Genomic DNA, 18,683 nt, shown 5'->3' with positions numbered 1-18,683 from the left:
TACCTTCGTTATAGCTTTAAAAGCCTGCATCACTGAGACTTCAGTGCTGGTAATTTGTTTGTCTGTGGAGTAACTTTTTGCACATGCCACTGCAGTCATGAGTGTTACTGTACTGTTTATTGTGCCAGTATTTTCTTGAAAATGGTCACACAGGCATCTTACAATATGCTTCATTAAAAAAAACACACCACCTACAACAACAAAAACAACCCTTCTGCTGTCAAGTAATCAGGTTTTACATTGTAGCACGAATTTCTACTGTTATATAGGTAGCACATATTCTCACCCTTCAAATAAGAAAAAGTTAACGAGTACAAGAGAGAGCATACGCCAGGCTAGTGAATCTATTCTTTAGAGAATTAAAATATGTTAAAAGAGAGGGATTTGTTTATCATGCTTCTGTATTTGTTCTTACAGCAAAAAATTGTTTGCTGCAAGAGCGCTGTCCTCACAGAGAAACTTTCAAATGTTGCCTGCCTTAGTTAAAAAACCCCATTCTTATGTAAGGAAGGCATTAGTTTTAAATTGGACATTAATTGATTGTGTGGTCAACGCAGTGAATAAAAAATACAAAGCCTTATACATAAAGCAAACTGTGCACGGATGCATGCTGCATTGACAGAGCTGGAAACTCTATGCTGTCTGAAACAGTGGGACTACTATCTCTTGTTATCACAAAAGCCCAAATGTCCCAGTGTGCCTGAGTGTGTGTCAGTCGCTCTGTGTCTGTACTTAAATCTCTGGGTATTTGTCTGCATGCCATATTGTTGTTTGATGATCCATTTGGATTTATAATGTCATTTAATATTTCTAAATGTGGCTGTGACGCCGATACTTTGAGGACCTTAAATTTTGTTAGGTTTGATGTGCTTGGGTATTGGTGAAATAAAATGCGTGCCTAAAAGCCTGAGTTTTGTGTAATATTGTTCATGGTCTCTTGATAAGTGGATAAAAGTAATGAGGTTTCTAGGAAGGTAAGATAAAGGAAAGCAGCCCAGCAGAGCACAGAGCTGACCATGTACTTGTTGCAGTTCAACTCTTCAAGAGTCCTGTGATCCCTTTCTTAAGCCACAATCAAAATCTTATCATGAATTTGCAAGGCAACCAGGTGCTAGTAATACGAAACAGCTATCATTTGACATCATGTAAGGTCTGTTCTTATTTACAGAAAATGTCATTTGATGTTGTTTCCTTTTTCTCTCATTTTGCAGATGTGGGTGGTTGCAGTTCTTTCCGATCTCACACAGATGTTGTCATTGTCTATTGTGCATAGACTGCTGCTTGGGGTAGTTTTGCTGGGCTGAAAAGGGAACAGCCTGTCTATGTTCTCCTCCCTGCATGAAGTATAGCTCTGAGAGGCAAAGGACTGCTCCTGTTTTTGGTTTTTTGGTTTGGTTTGTGGTGTGTGGGGTTTTTTTTTTTTTTTTTTTTTGGGGCAGGATGTTGCACAGGTTCTTCAGTAATAGAGTTTTGCTTCAGGGTTGGTGAGGTTGTCAGTCTTGAGGCCCCAGATGATGTTCCTGACAGTGCCACTGCATTCCTTCTAGTAGTAAAATTGAAATAGCAGAAACAACGCACTTACTCCATTTTATATAATAAAGTAAATACCTTGAAGCAAAATGTCACCTTCAGTAATCAAAGATGTGGATTTCCTTCTTACTGGTGCTGGCAGTCTTTCCTGATTTTTCTAAATTGCTTGCGAGAAATTCATACAGGAACATACCTGAATTGGGAAGAAATGTTTAGTGTAAATACATGTTAATGAATTGTTGCTAATTGGTTATTTTCCATTAGAGATGCTAGTACATACAATAAAACTTGTGTATGGCTTCCGTATGCATGTAGGTGTATCTGATTTATGCAGAACCTGGAAGGTTTCATAAGTCAAAGTGGTAGACTTATTTTTAATGTAAAGAAGAAACTATCTGCAGGGAACTCAACTTTTGCAAACTGAGACATTGGGCACACTGTGAGGACAGTTGTTTGTCATGATTCTGTATTTCTATATGTTACATATATTATTCATGTAGTCTTTTAGTTTAGAAGTAACATAGTTGTGATCCAGAAAATGAGTGTGCAGAGACATTTTCTTGCTTTTGATTTATTTTCTTTGTATATTGCTGTTATCCCATATTTTGTGGTTACGGATAATATTTTTATTCTCTCAAAGAACCATTTTGATTCCCTCTGGATTTTATTTTCCTTTAACACATAATCCAAGGAATTAAGACTAGCAACTTTTTTAGTCAATCCTGCTCTGTTACATGGATCCTGTCATGTTACATGTCATCTTCCAGAGTGAATATGCTGAGTAGTTGTTAAATACTATTATTATCAGTGATGATATGCAAGCATGAAAGAATCCAGCTTTGTTTTCAGGGCTCATCTTAATTTGGCAGGGGTAGTAATCAAAGGGAGAGATAAAGAGAACGTTTCAAATGTTGCTGTGATGCTTGAGGTATGTCATTTATGTTGTGCGGAAATTGTACCTATGTTCACACTTATCTTTTTCTAGAAAAATATTCCTGTGTGAAAATACCATAATTTTCATTAAACATTATTTTAAATGCTGTTACATTTTCATTAAATAACAATGATTAGTCATGCTTTTCTGAAAGGTAGGCTTCTGTTCCACTATGTGTGACAAAGTTGAGGCGTAGAATTCTCTTTCGTAATGAATGACTTGTGGGCACTTTTTTATCTCTTAGGGTACCAGTCCTGCATTAGTAATTTCAATGTTACAACCTCTTCTTTGTGCAGATTATGAATGAGGTATTACTATAATGAGAAAATTACTATACTACAAAATAAAAGCAACAGCATGGCCTTATGATCTGTTAAGAATGGAAATGGCCGGTGGAAGGTCTTGTCTCAACCTTCATGCTGATACTTTTATCTGAAAGTAATCTGATAAAAAGCATAAGGTAGGTAGTTTTTAATCAGCTGTGTTAGGTCAGTAGCAGGCATGGAACAGTGAAGGTGTGATTGCTGTCGCTGGTTCCCTGAAATACCTATGTATGGAAATTCTCTTGGCTAAAGAACTGAGTGCTTCTGTTCTTCACCTCTAAATTGTTCTCCTTAGGCCAGCTCAGCTTGCTTGTGTTAAAAACCAAAATAAATCAAAAATAGCATCAAATTGGTATTTTTAATTCTTGATCAAAACATGATTGAATAAGATCAGGATTAACATTTTGGAGTTCATGGTGAATGAGCTGGTATTTTAATCAAGGATCAAAGTGCATGGTGTTAGATAAAAAACTTTAACATGTAGTGGTTATGGTTGACTTTTTACTAACTTTGTGAACATTGTGTGGAGATAGAAATTACTAACTTTCAGGGTGATATCCCTTCTTTGTAATGGCAGTGTAATCTCTGCTCTGTCAGCTTCAGCTGTCCTTTGTGTCTAGCAGAAGTAGCACTGTCAGCATTTTTAATGCAGGATTTCCTGTTCTTATCTGTCTAGATTAGAGTTCTAGAAGTATGCTTTATGGAATTCACTTGCAAGAAGTTTTTATTATTGTTTAAATGGAGGTGTATGTGTTTAGTAACAAAAGCTTTTGTATACTCATTTATAGTAGTAATACTTTTCTGTTTTGTACACAGGAGTAAATGTGTGTGTTTGTAAAAACAAATATATATAAATACACAGAGGAATGAATGTATTTGAATTCAAGAGCCAAATATTTTGGGGGAAGGAAAATTGCTCCTGTAAGACAAGTTTTATCTTTTTGAAAAAGATACCTAACCGGCGTTTGGTTTTAATGTTTCCAAAGTGCCCTATTTACGTCCCTGTTACTGGTGACAAATTTTGTTTCCCATAAAACGGGTGGGGGTGAGACACTATTTCACTATGAAGTTACAGTAATATTGATGTAAAAAAGCCAGAACGTTCCAAGTATTTTGGCATAGGAATAAGCTGCTCTCTGTACCTTATATTCATCATACTCATAGCTCCTGCACTAAGGCACAGGCTTTGTGGTCTAGTTTGCATTTGTTATGGAACAAATATGGGTAAAAGCATGTACGTGGACAGTCATTACAGAGCAACTGAGACCTGGTGACTTGTGTGTCAAAGACCTAATAGAAGAAGGCATTTTGCTTGACAACATCAATTGGAATAATTTATCCTTGTTAGTCTTGCCCATATGTGGTATTTGTACAGTATGTGGCTTTGGATATAATTAATGTACTCTTTAATTTGTTCCTGTAGCATAAGATAATGATCTTAATGCGAGTTCTTAGATTTTCTGTCTTGTGCTTTAAAATAATTAGAAACACGAGCATTTAAGTTTGTCATGGCAAGCTCTAGTTCCACTGTCAAGAATGGTTATTCCACATACAAATACCTTTGCTACTCTCCCTTGATCTTCACATGTATTGTTATACTGACCTCAAGTTTCTATTTTTGATGTGCTTTTTTTCCTCCTCCTTTTCCAGGTGAAGCAGGAGCTGTAGAAGGAAGATCCTGTGGCTCGCAATCATGCCATTCCCTTTTGGCAAGTCCCATAAGTCTCCTGCAGACATAGTGAAGAACCTGAAGGAGAGTATGGCAGTTCTAGAAAAGCAAGATATCTCTGACAAAAAGGCAGAAAAGGTACAGTTGGGACTTTCCAATTGCTAAACAGTAATTGAAAGGGGGAAGAAAATCTACAGCTGTTGAAACTGAATCAATTAGGAATTATTTTTGGGTTTTATACTTAGCTAAAGGGTAAGTTATTATGTACCTTTGAACAGGTGTCTTTCATGTTGGTTGGCTTTGCATTTTTATGCCACTGGCAGCTGATATGATGCTTAATTTGGTTTGGAACTGTAGTACGTTGCAATTCCTTCGTAAGTAGCTCACAGGCATACAGTGTTCTGGTGCTTGTGCCCACCATAGTGGATTTACTACTACAACAGCAAATGTCCTCTGTCCATGCAAATGTTCACAGAGCAGAGTGTCTCTGTTACTGAAACAGAGGAACTTTGTGTCTTCATGGATGTCAGCAGAGGATATGCTTTTACCTTTGCTTGCCTTTTCTTCAGTCCGCAGGAAGATCTGGTGAAAAGTTCTGTGCTAGTGCAGTTTCCTTTGGATAGGATGGTTTGCTACTTCAGGATCTGTACCTGTCAACAGTCATTTACTTCTCAACTGGCAGTCTTGATAGCTTTACTAAAAATTAACCTTCAAGTTCAGCCTGTATGCAGCTGCATCCCACCTAGTGACTTGTATGACAGGGGTATTTACCATTTAGATAAAGTTTTTCCTGATAAACTCAGCACAAAGGCATAGATTTCAGTACTTCCAAAAAAACCCCTAACACCAAACCAAAAAAACCAAGCAAATAAAACATCTCCCTCTCCAATCTATCAGCTTTTGAAGCAGGCTATGATACCCTCCTTGGATCCTCTCCCAGTATTATTTAACTGTTCCGTGCCACTTTTGGCATCCTTACAGAGTCACGTGTAGGAGTTAGTCGCAGTCTTTTTCACGTTCACCAGTATTTTTAAGCAGAGTGTGGCGAGCTTCTCTACATCCAGTTTCACCTACATTTGGTACTACTACTTTAAGTGCAGGAGAATCTGGGTCTTAACTCGATTGCCATCTTTATCCTCATACTCTCTACCCCAATGCCAGCACATGGTATGTTCCAGGTCTCTTGCAGTGTACCATAATATTTTTTCGCTGATGCTTTTTCTCTCTTGCTGGAGAGAAGAATGTTGTGGCCTGTTATGCAGGCCTGTGTGGAGGCTGGGAGAATTTTAATTTGCTGCTGCTTTTCTACTTTCTCTAATAAAGACATCTGTCAGGAGAGGAGGGGTAGGTGAATTCTGAAGAGTCTGTGATGAGACAGGGCACTGCCTCCTTCATCTCAGTCTCATTATTAATTCCTGGTGATGTGTCTTGATCTCAAAATCCGTGCTTTTTTTGTGTCATCTTTTTCTTTTTGCTTAGACCTCTAATGGGGAACAGACCAGCTTCATTCCATTGTGCATAGCTGTGCACTGTATCACATGCCTGTGTTCTTGATGTTGTAGCTGGAGATTATTATGTACCATTTGCTTCTTGCTGGCCTTTCATTCCACACCTTCATCTTCTTTAAAGAACTTGTTTATGTGAGACTGCTGCTTCGACAAGAAATAATATGCTAAGCCTGTAGAGTTGTTTCTCCCGTGTCATATAGAAAGCAACACATTCTCCTTGAAGGAGAAAAGAAGGCAACCCACATTCACTAGGTTAAATGTGGGGAGGGTTAAATACTGACATTCACAAGACTGAGCTGGATATGGTAGTGCTGGCCTCTGTCATCCTTGTTATTCACAAAGGAGACCAGTTGATGATCTGAGCATTCACAACACCAGTGTCCACACCTCCATACAGAGATTCTTTAGGAAATAGTCGTTTCATTGGCAAGCCAAGATTTCCATCAAGGTGACAGTGGTTGTGGCAGTTTATCTCAGATTCTAAGATTGTTTGCTGGTCTGACAGAGAAAATTCTTCAATACCTTCTGGACCAGTCATTGCATCTTTGAGTGTACAGCTCTGATTAAACACCCTGAATTTGTGTCCCTTTCACATTTCTATACCCAGTCTATAGAAATGACTGCAGTAACTTTGGAGTTAAAAGACAGCAAGGGTCTGAGCAGTAGCCATTATTAAAAAAGAAGAAAAATTTCTATGTGCCCATATCTCAATATTTAGGCATCTTTTTATTTTTCACTACCTCTTTTATTATGATCCTTTCTGCAATGTAACTCTCCAGTCTCCTTTGGAAAAGAATTCTGTGCTGATGAAAGGGTGAGTTCTGTGGCTAGTAGTGGAACAGAAATAGAAAAACTCACTGCACATAAAGCACAAAAATTATTGCCCTTTAGGAGAAGGGGAGAAGAATGCCAGAGTTTTTCTTTTTTTACAACTCAGTTTTATTAGTGATTAGACTTATATAAAATATGGTCTCTCCTTCTCCCCCCCGTCTCTTTCTCTCTCTCTAATTTCTGCTTCCTTGTTGCTGTTTCATCCAGGGGTGTGCTTTTGTAGCCTGTCAAATAACAGCAATGAACTTCCAAGGCTAAGCAGCATGGTACCTATTCAGTGTTGATTACTGTTTGTGGTCAAGACACCCTTTTGGGTGGAGGGAATACTTACTTCTCCTACACTACTTTGTTTCTTAAAATTAAGTATATACAGTTGCGTATTTTCTTTACTCTTGAACATGTGGAATTTGAAAGCTGTATATAGATTAGACTAAAAAAAATTTCAGTGCATGTTGAAGTGAACCAAATGTTTCCAAACTTAATCATTTTAAATGTTTCTTCCACAAAATGAAATTAATTGTAAATGGCCTTTTGTGTTACACCTTATGCCTGGCTGAGGTTCCAAAGACAAACTCGTACTTCTCTACTGCAGTACCACAGTGGGTTTGTTCACCGTAGTTCCTAGCATGCAGTAGCAGCACAATGCTGTTATGAAAATACCTGGTTTACTACTATGTAGCGGATGCTCTTTGACAGTTTCCTACCACCCTTGGAAATACAGATTTGTAAGAAAATTAGACGAACAATTTTCCCTAGAAATTAGAAGTGTAATTAATTACATTTGAACAGAATACCTTAGTTTTTTCAGTGCTTAGACTGAAATTTAAAACCTTTAATGTTTTGTGAGAGGAAGAAAAAGCAAAGTAAGAAAGAAGGATTTTTAAAACTTGGACAGTGTGTGTTCCTGTACGTTCTTTATAATCAAAATGGAAAAGATTCTTCAAAGCAAAAGATGTGAAAGGTGTAGTGGTCACGATGCACCTTGTTCAGTTATGAAATGTTCTGCCCTGTAATACTGGAAAATTTGTCTTGTAAATAAAAATCTGAAGTTCAAAAAATGAATTCTAGTTGCATGTTAATCTACCTTTTTTCTTGAGCTATGTGACTACTGGAAGAAAATTAACCAGATAATTCTCCAGGTCATTCTGAAATGTTCTTGAAGTTTGTGGTACCTGCTTAGGAACCAAGATCTGAAGTGACTGTGAAAGCTGGACTGTGTCTCGCTGCTGAGAGTCTGCCTCGTGTACCGTGGCTCTGGGTGCTTGTTGGCTGCAGCCTTTTACTTGGGATAGGGGTGATAGCTTGCTGTCTGTTAGTATTTTGGAAGGGATACATGAAATGACAAGTGCTTTATAACTGAAAATATGTTCATCACATATGCTGTTAGTTTTCCATTACTTGCGTTTTTTTCAGAATGGGTGGCTAAAGGGAAGGGGAAGGAAAACTTTCATATGAATGAGACCTACCCTTGATCTAGCCCATTAATTAGTCTTTTATTTGCATCTCTTCCTCCTCTTTGGCTGACATCAGCATTTATTTTTATGCTACCAGTTCACTTGGTTTGTAGCATGCATTTAGATGCGAAGGTAAATATTTACTCGTGTAATAAACTTGTTCTTCCCTACCCTCTTACCTTGGTTTAACCTGCTAGTAACAGCTCTGGTTTTGGCTTTTGGATAATTGTTTCAGCCATGTTGTTAATCCATGCGGGCTGACCGTTGCAGCCATGGTTGGTCTCTCTTCTTTAGGTTACCAGATCTATACAATGGACAGTATACTGTATGATGCAGTATGGTATTTTGATTGAGCTGTCAAAGTATAATATTATGTCATGTTGCCGTAGGCATAGATCAGATTTCATTCAGTGAGTTAATGCTGTCATTGACAAAGCAGTAAAATTTCATATTTGTTATGTGCGAGTGTACAATTAATTAGTGGTTGAAAGAAGGCTGAAGGTTAAGTAGTCTGCCTTGCCTACTACACGAGGCTGTTACGCGAAGGGTAGAGATGGTGCTTCTTCTGGAAGTAGTGGGTAAGAAGACATGCTTCTCTTCTAACTGAACGTAGCTCTTTAATGGTATCCTTATGCTAGGTGTCTGCTGAAAAATAGTGTCATCATTTTTGGCCTTTCCAATAAACTAGTGGCACTGATGTAGATAATCATATATTTACAGAATTGCATGTTTTTGTAAGCGTTTTGAAATGCAATCAATTTAAGTAGAACCATTAAAATGGTGTTTGTTACTTATGATAGATACTGCTCTAGGTTAGTAAAAACATCCACCAAGTACAGGCTCAAAACTATAGCTCGTTTACCTTTTTGATGGATGTGGTCATTAATACTGCAATTTATGGAATTGCTTTATCGATGTGGATAGGTCCACTAGCCATAGACCTGGAGCCTGCTGAGCTCATCTCAAATTCTTAAGGACTGATCATGTGTTCTTTATCTTTTTCTACTGTTTCTCTAAGTAAAGGTAAATGCTGCTTCATAAAACTCAAATATTCCACAGTACAAATCTATAATATTTAGTATTTGCACTGCTTAGCATTTAAGGAAATAGTAGATTTTGGAAATAACTGTGAAATACCCTAGAGACTGGAATAAACCATCATGATTCATGGATACTATAAAGACACGCAGCAGATTCTGGTGCGACAGTCATACATGTGACTTCATGGTGTCTGTTTTTATTTTTAAATAATATTTTCCCGTCTTTGATAAAAATAGAGAAATAAGTACTTTCTTTATTTTCCTTACTTTTCCTTTTACTTTTATAGTTTGACTTGTCCTCAAATGGTCTTGATTGTCTGGCACCATTGAACTTCGAAGTGACTTGTCACAGAACTTTTCTCTAAAACTCTGATTGTTCTATGGTTGCTTCTTCTCAGTATAGAGAACAAATATAACTTTTAATATCTATAGAAATATATAATGTATGTTTTATGTTTTTTTATTTACTTACAGATGATAATATTTAGACTATATATACTATATATTCCATGTATATATATATTCTGTATATATAAAGTATATCCTGCCTATGTATTATATTAGAATACATGTATTTTATATATATCGCTACATGATGTCTAATTGTTAATTCCATGTTTGATCATGGGTTTTTGGATAAAGTTCATTGTGCATTTTGATTTTTCTCTAGAGCTCTTTTTCCTGATAAAGCAGTGCCTAAGGCAATTATTTAGATTTCAGTATCTTAAGAAGTCTTGCAGGTACTGCAAGCTAGCCTTCTCTTGTCTGTCTTGACTTTTTTTACTGGTTTTTCACTTAGCTCTTAACATTGATATTTAATGTAGCATTATATTTTTCAGTGTAGCTATGTAAATTCCATTCTGTATCTGAAACGGCAAAAGCAGCTCTGCACATCATGTATTTGAACTATGTTCTAGAGTTCATGGAATATGGAATAGAGAGATTCTAGAACAAATTTGTAAGGTTTTCTAGTCCTTTTGATGTTGAGTTTTAGAGTAGAAGAGGAAGGAATATAGAAGTGTCATATTTTATGGAAGTGTAGTGCATCAAAAGACCTTGGTTATTGATATAATACTTTCAGAAACACTCGTATTTCTGTATTTGTAGTATGTATCCAGAAATGATAGCTTGGCCTCAGTTGAACTGATAACAAGCAAGTCTCTTTCCTTGATGAAGGCAGTCAGACATTGGTATAGGTTGCCTAGAGAGGTTGTGGAGTGTCCATCCATGGAGCTGTTCAGAGCAGTGCTGGCCATGAGCCTGATCATCTAATAGGACTTTGAGGCTGGCCCTCTTTGAGGAGGTGGTTTGACCCTGACGACCTCCTGAGGCACCTTCCAACCTAAGCTGTTCAATGATTCTGTGTCTCTAACTGTAACTTCCCACTAAAGCCCTATGTCATTCCAAGTTCAAGTGAGGCACGTTCAGATGGTCTTGACAGTATTGAAGAGCATGAGAAATAAATTGCAGGCCTGGTATCTCCTCTTGAAGTTACTGAGTTGTATATTCGTGTTAGGCTAGAAGGCTTTTTTTTCTTTTTTGATTTTAAAACAGAACTCGTTGTTTGGAAATGCTGTATTTTTTTCTCCTGTCTGATTTGTAAACATTTCCATTACTAGTATCTTTCTTGGGGTGGTGGTGAGGGAGAACCTTCCAGTGTGATTATTAAAGTTTTGGGGGGGTTGTTCTGTTTTCTGGGGTTTTGATATGAAAAATTCTCCACTGGCGTTGTTCTTAATTGCAGGCATGCCCTCAATATTGCCACTGTCTTGCTTAAAATAGGTTAGCTACTTGAACCTCTGCCTTTCTTCCTCTTTCATCTTGCTTTCTGAATTAGTGTGCAGGGACAAACTGCAATAGAATTTTTATTACTGCTTCCTTTTTTCTTGGTAGCCATGCTTCAAAGACATCTTGTCATATCTCTGTGTTTGACAGATGTTCCTGTTCTTTTCCTAGTAAAGAGATACTTCTTCTGAATTTTAAAGATTTAGAACAGTTGTGTGGCGTAATACTACTACAATATGGTGAGCTGGCTTTCTCGTTTTATGTCTTCAGGAGCTGTCATGAATCTAAGCACTCATATCGAGCACCTGCTTCTTCCTGTCTTACTAACAGTGCACAGAAAATCCTTTGGAATTTTGATTAAGGAGGAGGCAAGGGAGACTAGGAACTGCAGTTAGCAAGAAGAGGGAGGCAACGGGGAATGGAAAGTTGTGGAGGAGCTAAAAATTATACAGAGCCCCCTTAAAGGTCACGGAATCCTGACTTGCATACCTAGCAAAGCTGGAATGGCTTTGGCTTGAATAGTGCATGAGTCATGTTGATCTCCTAGATATAACGTACAAATGAGAAATCTCCTTACATATATAGTCCTTATAAGACAGGCAATATCCAGAAAGGGATAATTTTTTCACTTCATTGATTTTCCGTGTGCTACCAATCATAAATACTTTAAAGTGTATGCATACCTTGTTGGTAGGTTCATTTAATTACTAAAAATTAGTGGACTTACAAACCATTCATACTTTTTAGGCACATGAGGAGCTAATACAATATAATTAAACCAGCTATTCATGATGATAATTTTCAGTGTATTGCCCCCAAGCTACGTAAACATATATATTGAAAGGAGTATTTCTTCTTTTTTTGCCAAGATAACTGTGTCTTAAGATTCAGAAGTGGATATTTAGAAGTGTACTTGTTGATTTTTATTTTTTTTTTAGTTTAACTCATGAGAGAACTCTGCTCCCACTGCTAAACGTTGCTCCAGCCCATCACAGCAACTTAGGAATTCCTTATACTGGCTTCCCCAAGTGAGAGGTCAGATCTGTCTGTCTTCTGTAAGATGGACCTCAAATGGGAAGCATCTTAGACTTTTAATTGTCTCCTGTATTACTGTGTTCTTTCGAGTGCACCTCTTTCTGGGTCTGTGTGCCAGTTTGTTCTTGTATACTGAGATAACCTGAAAATTAAAGGAAGCTCTCTTCGGGGTTTTGTTAGTCGGAAAGGAAAAATTTCATCCCCACTGGCTGGAATGGGAGCCTAGTATTTGACAAAACCTGATGAGTGCAAAATCTGTGGGAGGAGTACATTTGGTCTCTCTGAGCAGTTCACTGGAGGCAGGCATGTGTCTCCATGTCATGTTTTCCAGTCTAGATCCTGTGTACCTCTGTTTTACAGAACGGAAATCTTGTCGGGTTCTTTCCATCCCATTGCTATTCTTCAGGGGATTTTTGAATGGGAAGTTTAAAGGTAGTAAAAAGGAAGAGATTTTTACTTTTCGTAACTTGTCAAATAAATAGCGTGTGTCTTGCCTCTGCTTTTTTTTTAAATAACATACAACAATCTTATTTGCAGAAGGATTATCTTTTTTTTTTTTTTTTAAACAGGTTGTCTCTTCCTGATTTCCATCCCCCTACTGCCCCCTTAATGGAAGGTTGCAGATGTTAAGAATAGTAGAGTGTGCACTAACAAAGACAAATGACATTGTGCTTTAACTGCATTCTTTTCTCATTTTCTTTAGGCCACTGAGGAGGTCTCAAAAAACCTTGTTGCCATGAAAGAGATACTGTATGGCACAAATGAAAAAGAACCACAGACAGAAGCTGTGGCACAGCTTGCTCAAGAGCTGTACAACAGTGGTCTTCTTAGTACCCTAGTAGCCGACTTGCAGCTAATTGATTTTGAGGTAAGAAAAGAAGTTTGACATTTCTTATATTGTAAATGTTAAAATAAACACATCTGAATTCCTGCCATTTAATTGGTTAAGACATCTCTCGCTCTTCAGTTTTTTTTTTCTGGCTGGGGCAAACCCATTAGAAAGAAAACTCATTGTTCCAAACTACCTAGAAAATTACGCAAATTCAAAATATTAAATCTGTGAATTTAGACACATAAACCACACAACACTGAAGTAGATAAACCTTTAATCCTGATGATACAGTTCTGTTAAAATTATGGAATAATTCTTAATTGTTGTGTACACGAAGGGTTAATATCTTACTAGTAATACCATAGTGAGCACAAGCTTTAATACTACAAGGCATATCTATATTATCTTGTTAAATTGCTTCAAAAAGTAAAAGAACTATTGTAAGATTTATGAAGAATTTTAAATAATTAAGGTAAAGCGGTTTTAATAACAGTTCAGTATGTCTCTCTCTTCAGAAAAGAGATGCAACCTTTTTTCTGTTTTCCTCATCTCTTTCTTCTGTTTATTAAAAAAACCAGCAAACCTATTTTTTATTGATTGCTTCAAAATAGCAATACTTAACTTGTGTTCAAATGTATCTCTATACAAATGTCTATCTGGCATTTGTCACCACATCGTATAGAATAATTTAGCTTCCCAGTGCCATATAAGAAATCACCCTGTTTAGTTATAAGAAATTGCAGCATGATTGGATCTTCCTGTTTTCCCTATTGGACCGGCAAGAAGCGTGTGGTTGTCTAGGAAAGGAGCCAAAACCCATGGATCTCACTCCACTGCCTTGACCATAAAGACTATCCCACTTAAGGTTGCCTAGAAGGGATATTGTTCATAAACAAGTTGTTCATGATGCAAACACAATGGTTTAAAATCCTATTGTAGTATGACATTCCAAAAACAATGGCTTTCTTCCCTGTTCTTTCTTCTCTCCCTTCCACCCCACCCATAACTCCCTCTGATTTGTGTTTAATTGTAATATGGTGGTATTTTTTCCCTACCCACACAACTGTTTATACCAAGCATAAAACACTCAGGTTCTTAAATAAGCAAGGAGACCTGGGAAAACTGAGGGGGAATGCTGAAATGGGATGGCCTTTAATTGCTGAAGAAAGGAAATAATGAAATGTCATCTGGATTCTGCTGACCTCTAGATTCTTATCAGCTTGGTGTTTACTCAGCCCGGTTATTAGCGAAGGAAACCTTCGTTGTCTCCTGGTTATGAGGAATGATAACAATTTGTACAGGCTTGCTCTCATTAAGGAGAACTATTCATTTTATTCTAAGGGGACTTGAAAAGATTGTGAGTGGTTTCCTGGTTGTGGACTTTCTGCTGCTTTGTTACATGAGGATATGACGGTTCCCCCTTGAGAGAAAGTCATTCACACCGCTTTCTAGGCTGGATCACGTCTGCTTTTTAAGGATGGGATCTGGCAGGCTGTTCAGCTATTGTTGTTACCTAGAATTAATGTCAACACACCTGTGCTCCAAATGTGCACTAGCTTCCCAACTGTTACAGAGTCAATCAGATGTTGGCTTCGATATCCCAGATCTCTATGGTTGGGGGTTTACTGCATTTGAAATGCTTTCTCCATTACCAGTGGAGATACGAACTTGATTTCCTGTTGTTTCTTAAACTTGATGAGTAGGTCTAGCATTTGTTCCTTCTGGTGCCCCACCACAGCTTGAGGTCATTCAATGATGAACCAAATGCTGCTTTTTTTTTTTTTTTTTTTGATCAAGAACTTGACTCTTATTCCTGGAGTAGAGGAAGAGGAATAGACAGGGACTGTTCACTCTGACTCTTAAACAGTCTCAAATGAATGGCCTGGTAAAAAAAAACCCAGAAAAGTAACAAAGTAAAAACCAAAAAAGCAACAAATTTAATGTTTTACTGTTTTAATTAAGAAACTGCCTCTCTGTCCAGACTTTGCTGTATGTAAAGGCCTGTTTAAAATTATATCCTTATCTGGAAGCTTGCCTTCCAAGTAAAGCAGTCAACACAACCGCCTGCTTACCAGTGTTACAAACTTACCAGTTACTTCCCTGCAGATTCCTGTGTCTGTAGGAGAGGTAGTATCCCTTGTGGAACTCTTGTTTTTTTAGTTCTTGTTTTTTTAAAATTAAGAAAAAACCCTCAAACAACAAAAACGCCTTTTGCATAAGGGAGCCTGAATCCCTCTGCTCAGAAGACAATACTAGCACAGTCTCCCGCTCACCTCTCGCAGTCGTGACTATTGGCACAGGGTTCAGTGTCTGTTTGCCCTTGTTAGGCCATGAGATCACTTAGTAATACATCCTTCTAACAATAACGAGCTGTGGTATTACTGTGTACCACTATCAGTTCAATTATGTGCGTAATAAGGAAATGCTGTTCTTGCTGGTGAATCCAAAGCAAATTGTGAGATCCAGCGCAAAATTGGCAATGTTAGTGAATGAGCTGATGACTATATTATGTGGAGTTTGAGTAAAGCAATTTCTAGAAACACTGCGCTACTCATTTCAGAACAAAGACTTCTGGTGTTGCTTTGGGCTGGCTTTCAATGGAATTGTAATTGAGAAAACAAGCATTTACAAACAAACTCTTATGTCCTGAAAACAACACTAACAAAACTGTCCATGTAATTCACAAACATGCCATTTGTAAAACTACAGACCTCCTACGGATTTATAAACATTTGATTTTTTTTTTTCTTATGCAATCTTCTTGGTGTTGATTAGGAAACTGAAATAATTTTGACTAATTGCTGTTGTTTTAAAAATTCGTGCTGATTAAATATGCCCTGCATTTTAATCAAAGGCTTGCTGATGTTACTCAGAGCATTTACAGTACAGCTAGAGATTGTCAAGAAACGTTTTCCACGTATGTTTTTTCTGTACAACATTCAGGGAACCTTCAGGTGGAGTTGCTTAACAGGCTTTTATTTGCAAGTCCAGGCTTAGTACAAGTTTACCTAGGATTTTTCTGGATTAGATCTGATAACAGATAGTCCTGAAATTGTCTTTATGGCAATCCAGAATGGAAAGTTAATTGCAGAAATCTGGCTTTTAAATGGTGCATGTGAATGACAGTGAAAAGTGCTTATATTTATACACAGCTTTTTGTTAGATGTCCATACCAATTTGTCATCTTTAGCTATGGTCTGACAGAGGAAATAAATAGGAGGTGTACACATATTCAACAGAGAACATTCCCAGCTCCTTTTATACTGTCTGGTGCTATCCTTATGCATTTTTTTGTGTATAATCTGTGCTGAATTCCCGCATCCTGGTTTTATTTATACTACTTTTGTGCATTGAAAAATGTGAGACTTGCGTTTCAGGTCAGTGGATGATTTCTCTTGGTAGTTTTTATTTATTTAGTTTTAAGTTGGATGTTAACACTGCAGTCAGAAATGCTCTGCATACTCTTAATGGTGGCATTACGTATTTTTAGACAAGAGGAGAGGGGAGGATAATGGAATATTGAAGAAACACACTTTCAGGCAAGAGCACAGTTAAAAACTGGTATGTTATTAGCAAAAGCAAGTGTAGAAGCCCAGGAGAATGATGCTACATAGAACTATGTGATGAAACATCAACTGGCTTTACTTCTTAATGTAAATTACCATGTCTGCAACATGCCGTAATGTTTTGAGTGCTTTGGCGTATTTGAAATGGGTATAAAGAAACAGAATATTTGATCTCTTTAAGATCAGAGTACAGAGGCTGACTGAGCCACAGAACTCGCACGCTACGAATGCGTGAGATGATGGTCATATTTAATTGTTAACTTTCCAAGTGGACTTGAATATTATGTGTTTAACTTGCTAATGTTTTTGACAGGGCAAAAAAGACGTTGCGCAAATTTTCAACAACATTCTCAGAAGGCAAATTGGTACAAGAACTCCCACAGTTGAATACATCTGTACTCAACAGAATATATTGTTCATGCTATTAAAAGGGTATGTACACTGTGAAGTATAAATATGCTTTTACGTGAAGTAAGAAGTTTTTAAATTCATGGAGAAGCAGTAACTTCTGGAATGTATTCTCTTCTTTTGCAGTATGCCTGATTTTTTTTTTGTTTTTGTTGGGGCCTGTAATTCCCCTAAGTAAAGGAAAATTTGAGTAATAAAACACCAAAATACACTTTTGCATGAAATAAGACTAAAATTGAGAACTGGTAGTAACCTAAAATATTCTTACTGGAGTAATGCAGACATCTTCCTCTCAGTATACTATTTGATTCTATTTAAACTACTTCCTTGTGAACTTACTCATTCACCAAGAGTTGAAGACTGCTTTTTTCCTTTAACCACTCTCATTTCCAGTTTGCTGTCCTATCCCCTGGTCTTTGTTTGGTCTTAGACTTTTTATTCAAAATGATTTATATTCCTGTAGTGACACTAATGCACCGACTCAAACTTGACCAAACAAAGAATGATTTGGGACATACGGTGCAATGCTAGATGGCTGTTTCTTCCTCTATTCTTGTACTATCTGGTGTGCTGGATATTGAGAGTCATGCCATACTGAATACACGGTTGCATATGTAGAACTGTGGCTCTCAAATATGAAAGTAGAAAGGAGGTGTTAACATTTTCATGTTAAAATAAGATTTTAAAATGTGTGAATGTTCTCTCTCCATTTAAAAAGAATTGCTTACGTTTCTAATAGCATTAAGAAAGTTCTGAAAATTGCAATTCCAGTGTGTTATTTTGGGATAGAAAAGTTCAGCAAACATTGATAGACCATTTAAAAAATGCAGCTATTTCAAGTACTAGCTTTACAATTTTTGTTAAAGCTGATGGGTAAGCTTACTGCAGTTGAGGAGTACTTAGTCCACCTACTGGGATAGCTAGAGGATGTATGACAAGGCCGTGCTTCTCAGTGAGATGCCTGTCTGTGTTATGTTGGTAGCATTGAGATGTGAGGTTAATCAAGTATATTTCTTAACATTTGAACAGGAAGCTGTATTGTGTTTTTTCCTTTCCCTCCTCCTAGTTCATAGTAGTCATTAGAGATGCCGGCTAAGCTGACACATACATGACATACTAGGCTATTTTATTGTAACATCTCTATGTTTAACTAATCTTGGTCATTTGTGTAAGTCACTGGAAAATGGATAATACAAGAAACTTTCTCTGTGGAGAAAGTAGGCATTTTACACCTGTATATCTTTTAGTTTCATGCTGACTCCAAAGGCTTAGCACCAGAAGCAGTATGGAATATTTGTTTCAATTCATAAGAGTGTGAGATGTACGCTTGTCTGCCAGAAGTACTTTGTTGGTTTTTCCCCCCCTGCGTTATAGCACTTATTTTTTGGGGGAAGTGAGATTTAAATGTTAGAGGGACAAAAGGATTATTAATTGTGGCATAACACAAAATAAAATATTTATTCAGTACTTCTTCAAAATAATTTTCAAAAGAAGGCAAAGACATTTGAGGTGCAGAGAGATGAAACTACTTTTTCAGCATGCTCTCATTGATATGTGACTGAATGAGGGCTGTATCACATTCATCCTAATTTTTAGTCTGTGTTGTCACGCTTCAGACAGCATTATTCTGACAGGGATTGTTGAAACATATTCATAAGTCAGGATGTTTGAAATGGGCATTTAATTAACCTTAATGACTTATATGTTACATCTGGTATCCAACTGAGTCAAATTTATGTGAATTTAAACTATGGGGTGAGTTGCAAAA

The 18,683-nt window shown here is 37.2% G+C and overlaps 1 protein-coding gene across 1 annotated transcript in view; it reads left to right on the top strand.

The window, feature by feature from the left end:
• The first annotated feature begins 4,434 nt into the window (after positions 1–4,434).
• CAB39 (calcium binding protein 39) overlaps positions 4,435–18,683 on the top strand; it is a 19,654-nt gene continuing 5,405 nt past the window's right edge. Inside the window, exons 1-3 of the mRNA XM_010286796.1 lie at positions 4,435–4,594; positions 12,813–12,977; positions 16,821–16,939. Of these exons, the coding sequence (XP_010285098.1) occupies positions 4,481–4,594; positions 12,813–12,977; positions 16,821–16,939 (398 nt within the window). The 5' untranslated portion in view covers positions 4,435–4,480. The remainder of the gene's footprint in view (positions 4,595–12,812; positions 12,978–16,820; positions 16,940–18,683) is intronic.

Source organism: Phaethon lepturus, unplaced genomic scaffold (genome assembly GCF_000687285.1).
Source record: "Phaethon lepturus isolate BGI_N335 unplaced genomic scaffold, ASM68728v1 scaffold12535, whole genome shotgun sequence".
In the NCBI taxonomy this organism is placed as follows: domain Eukaryota; kingdom Metazoa; phylum Chordata; class Aves; order Phaethontiformes; family Phaethontidae; genus Phaethon; species Phaethon lepturus.
The sequence above is the reverse complement of the archived record's forward strand: the minus strand, read 5'-3'. Positions and strand labels throughout refer to the sequence as shown.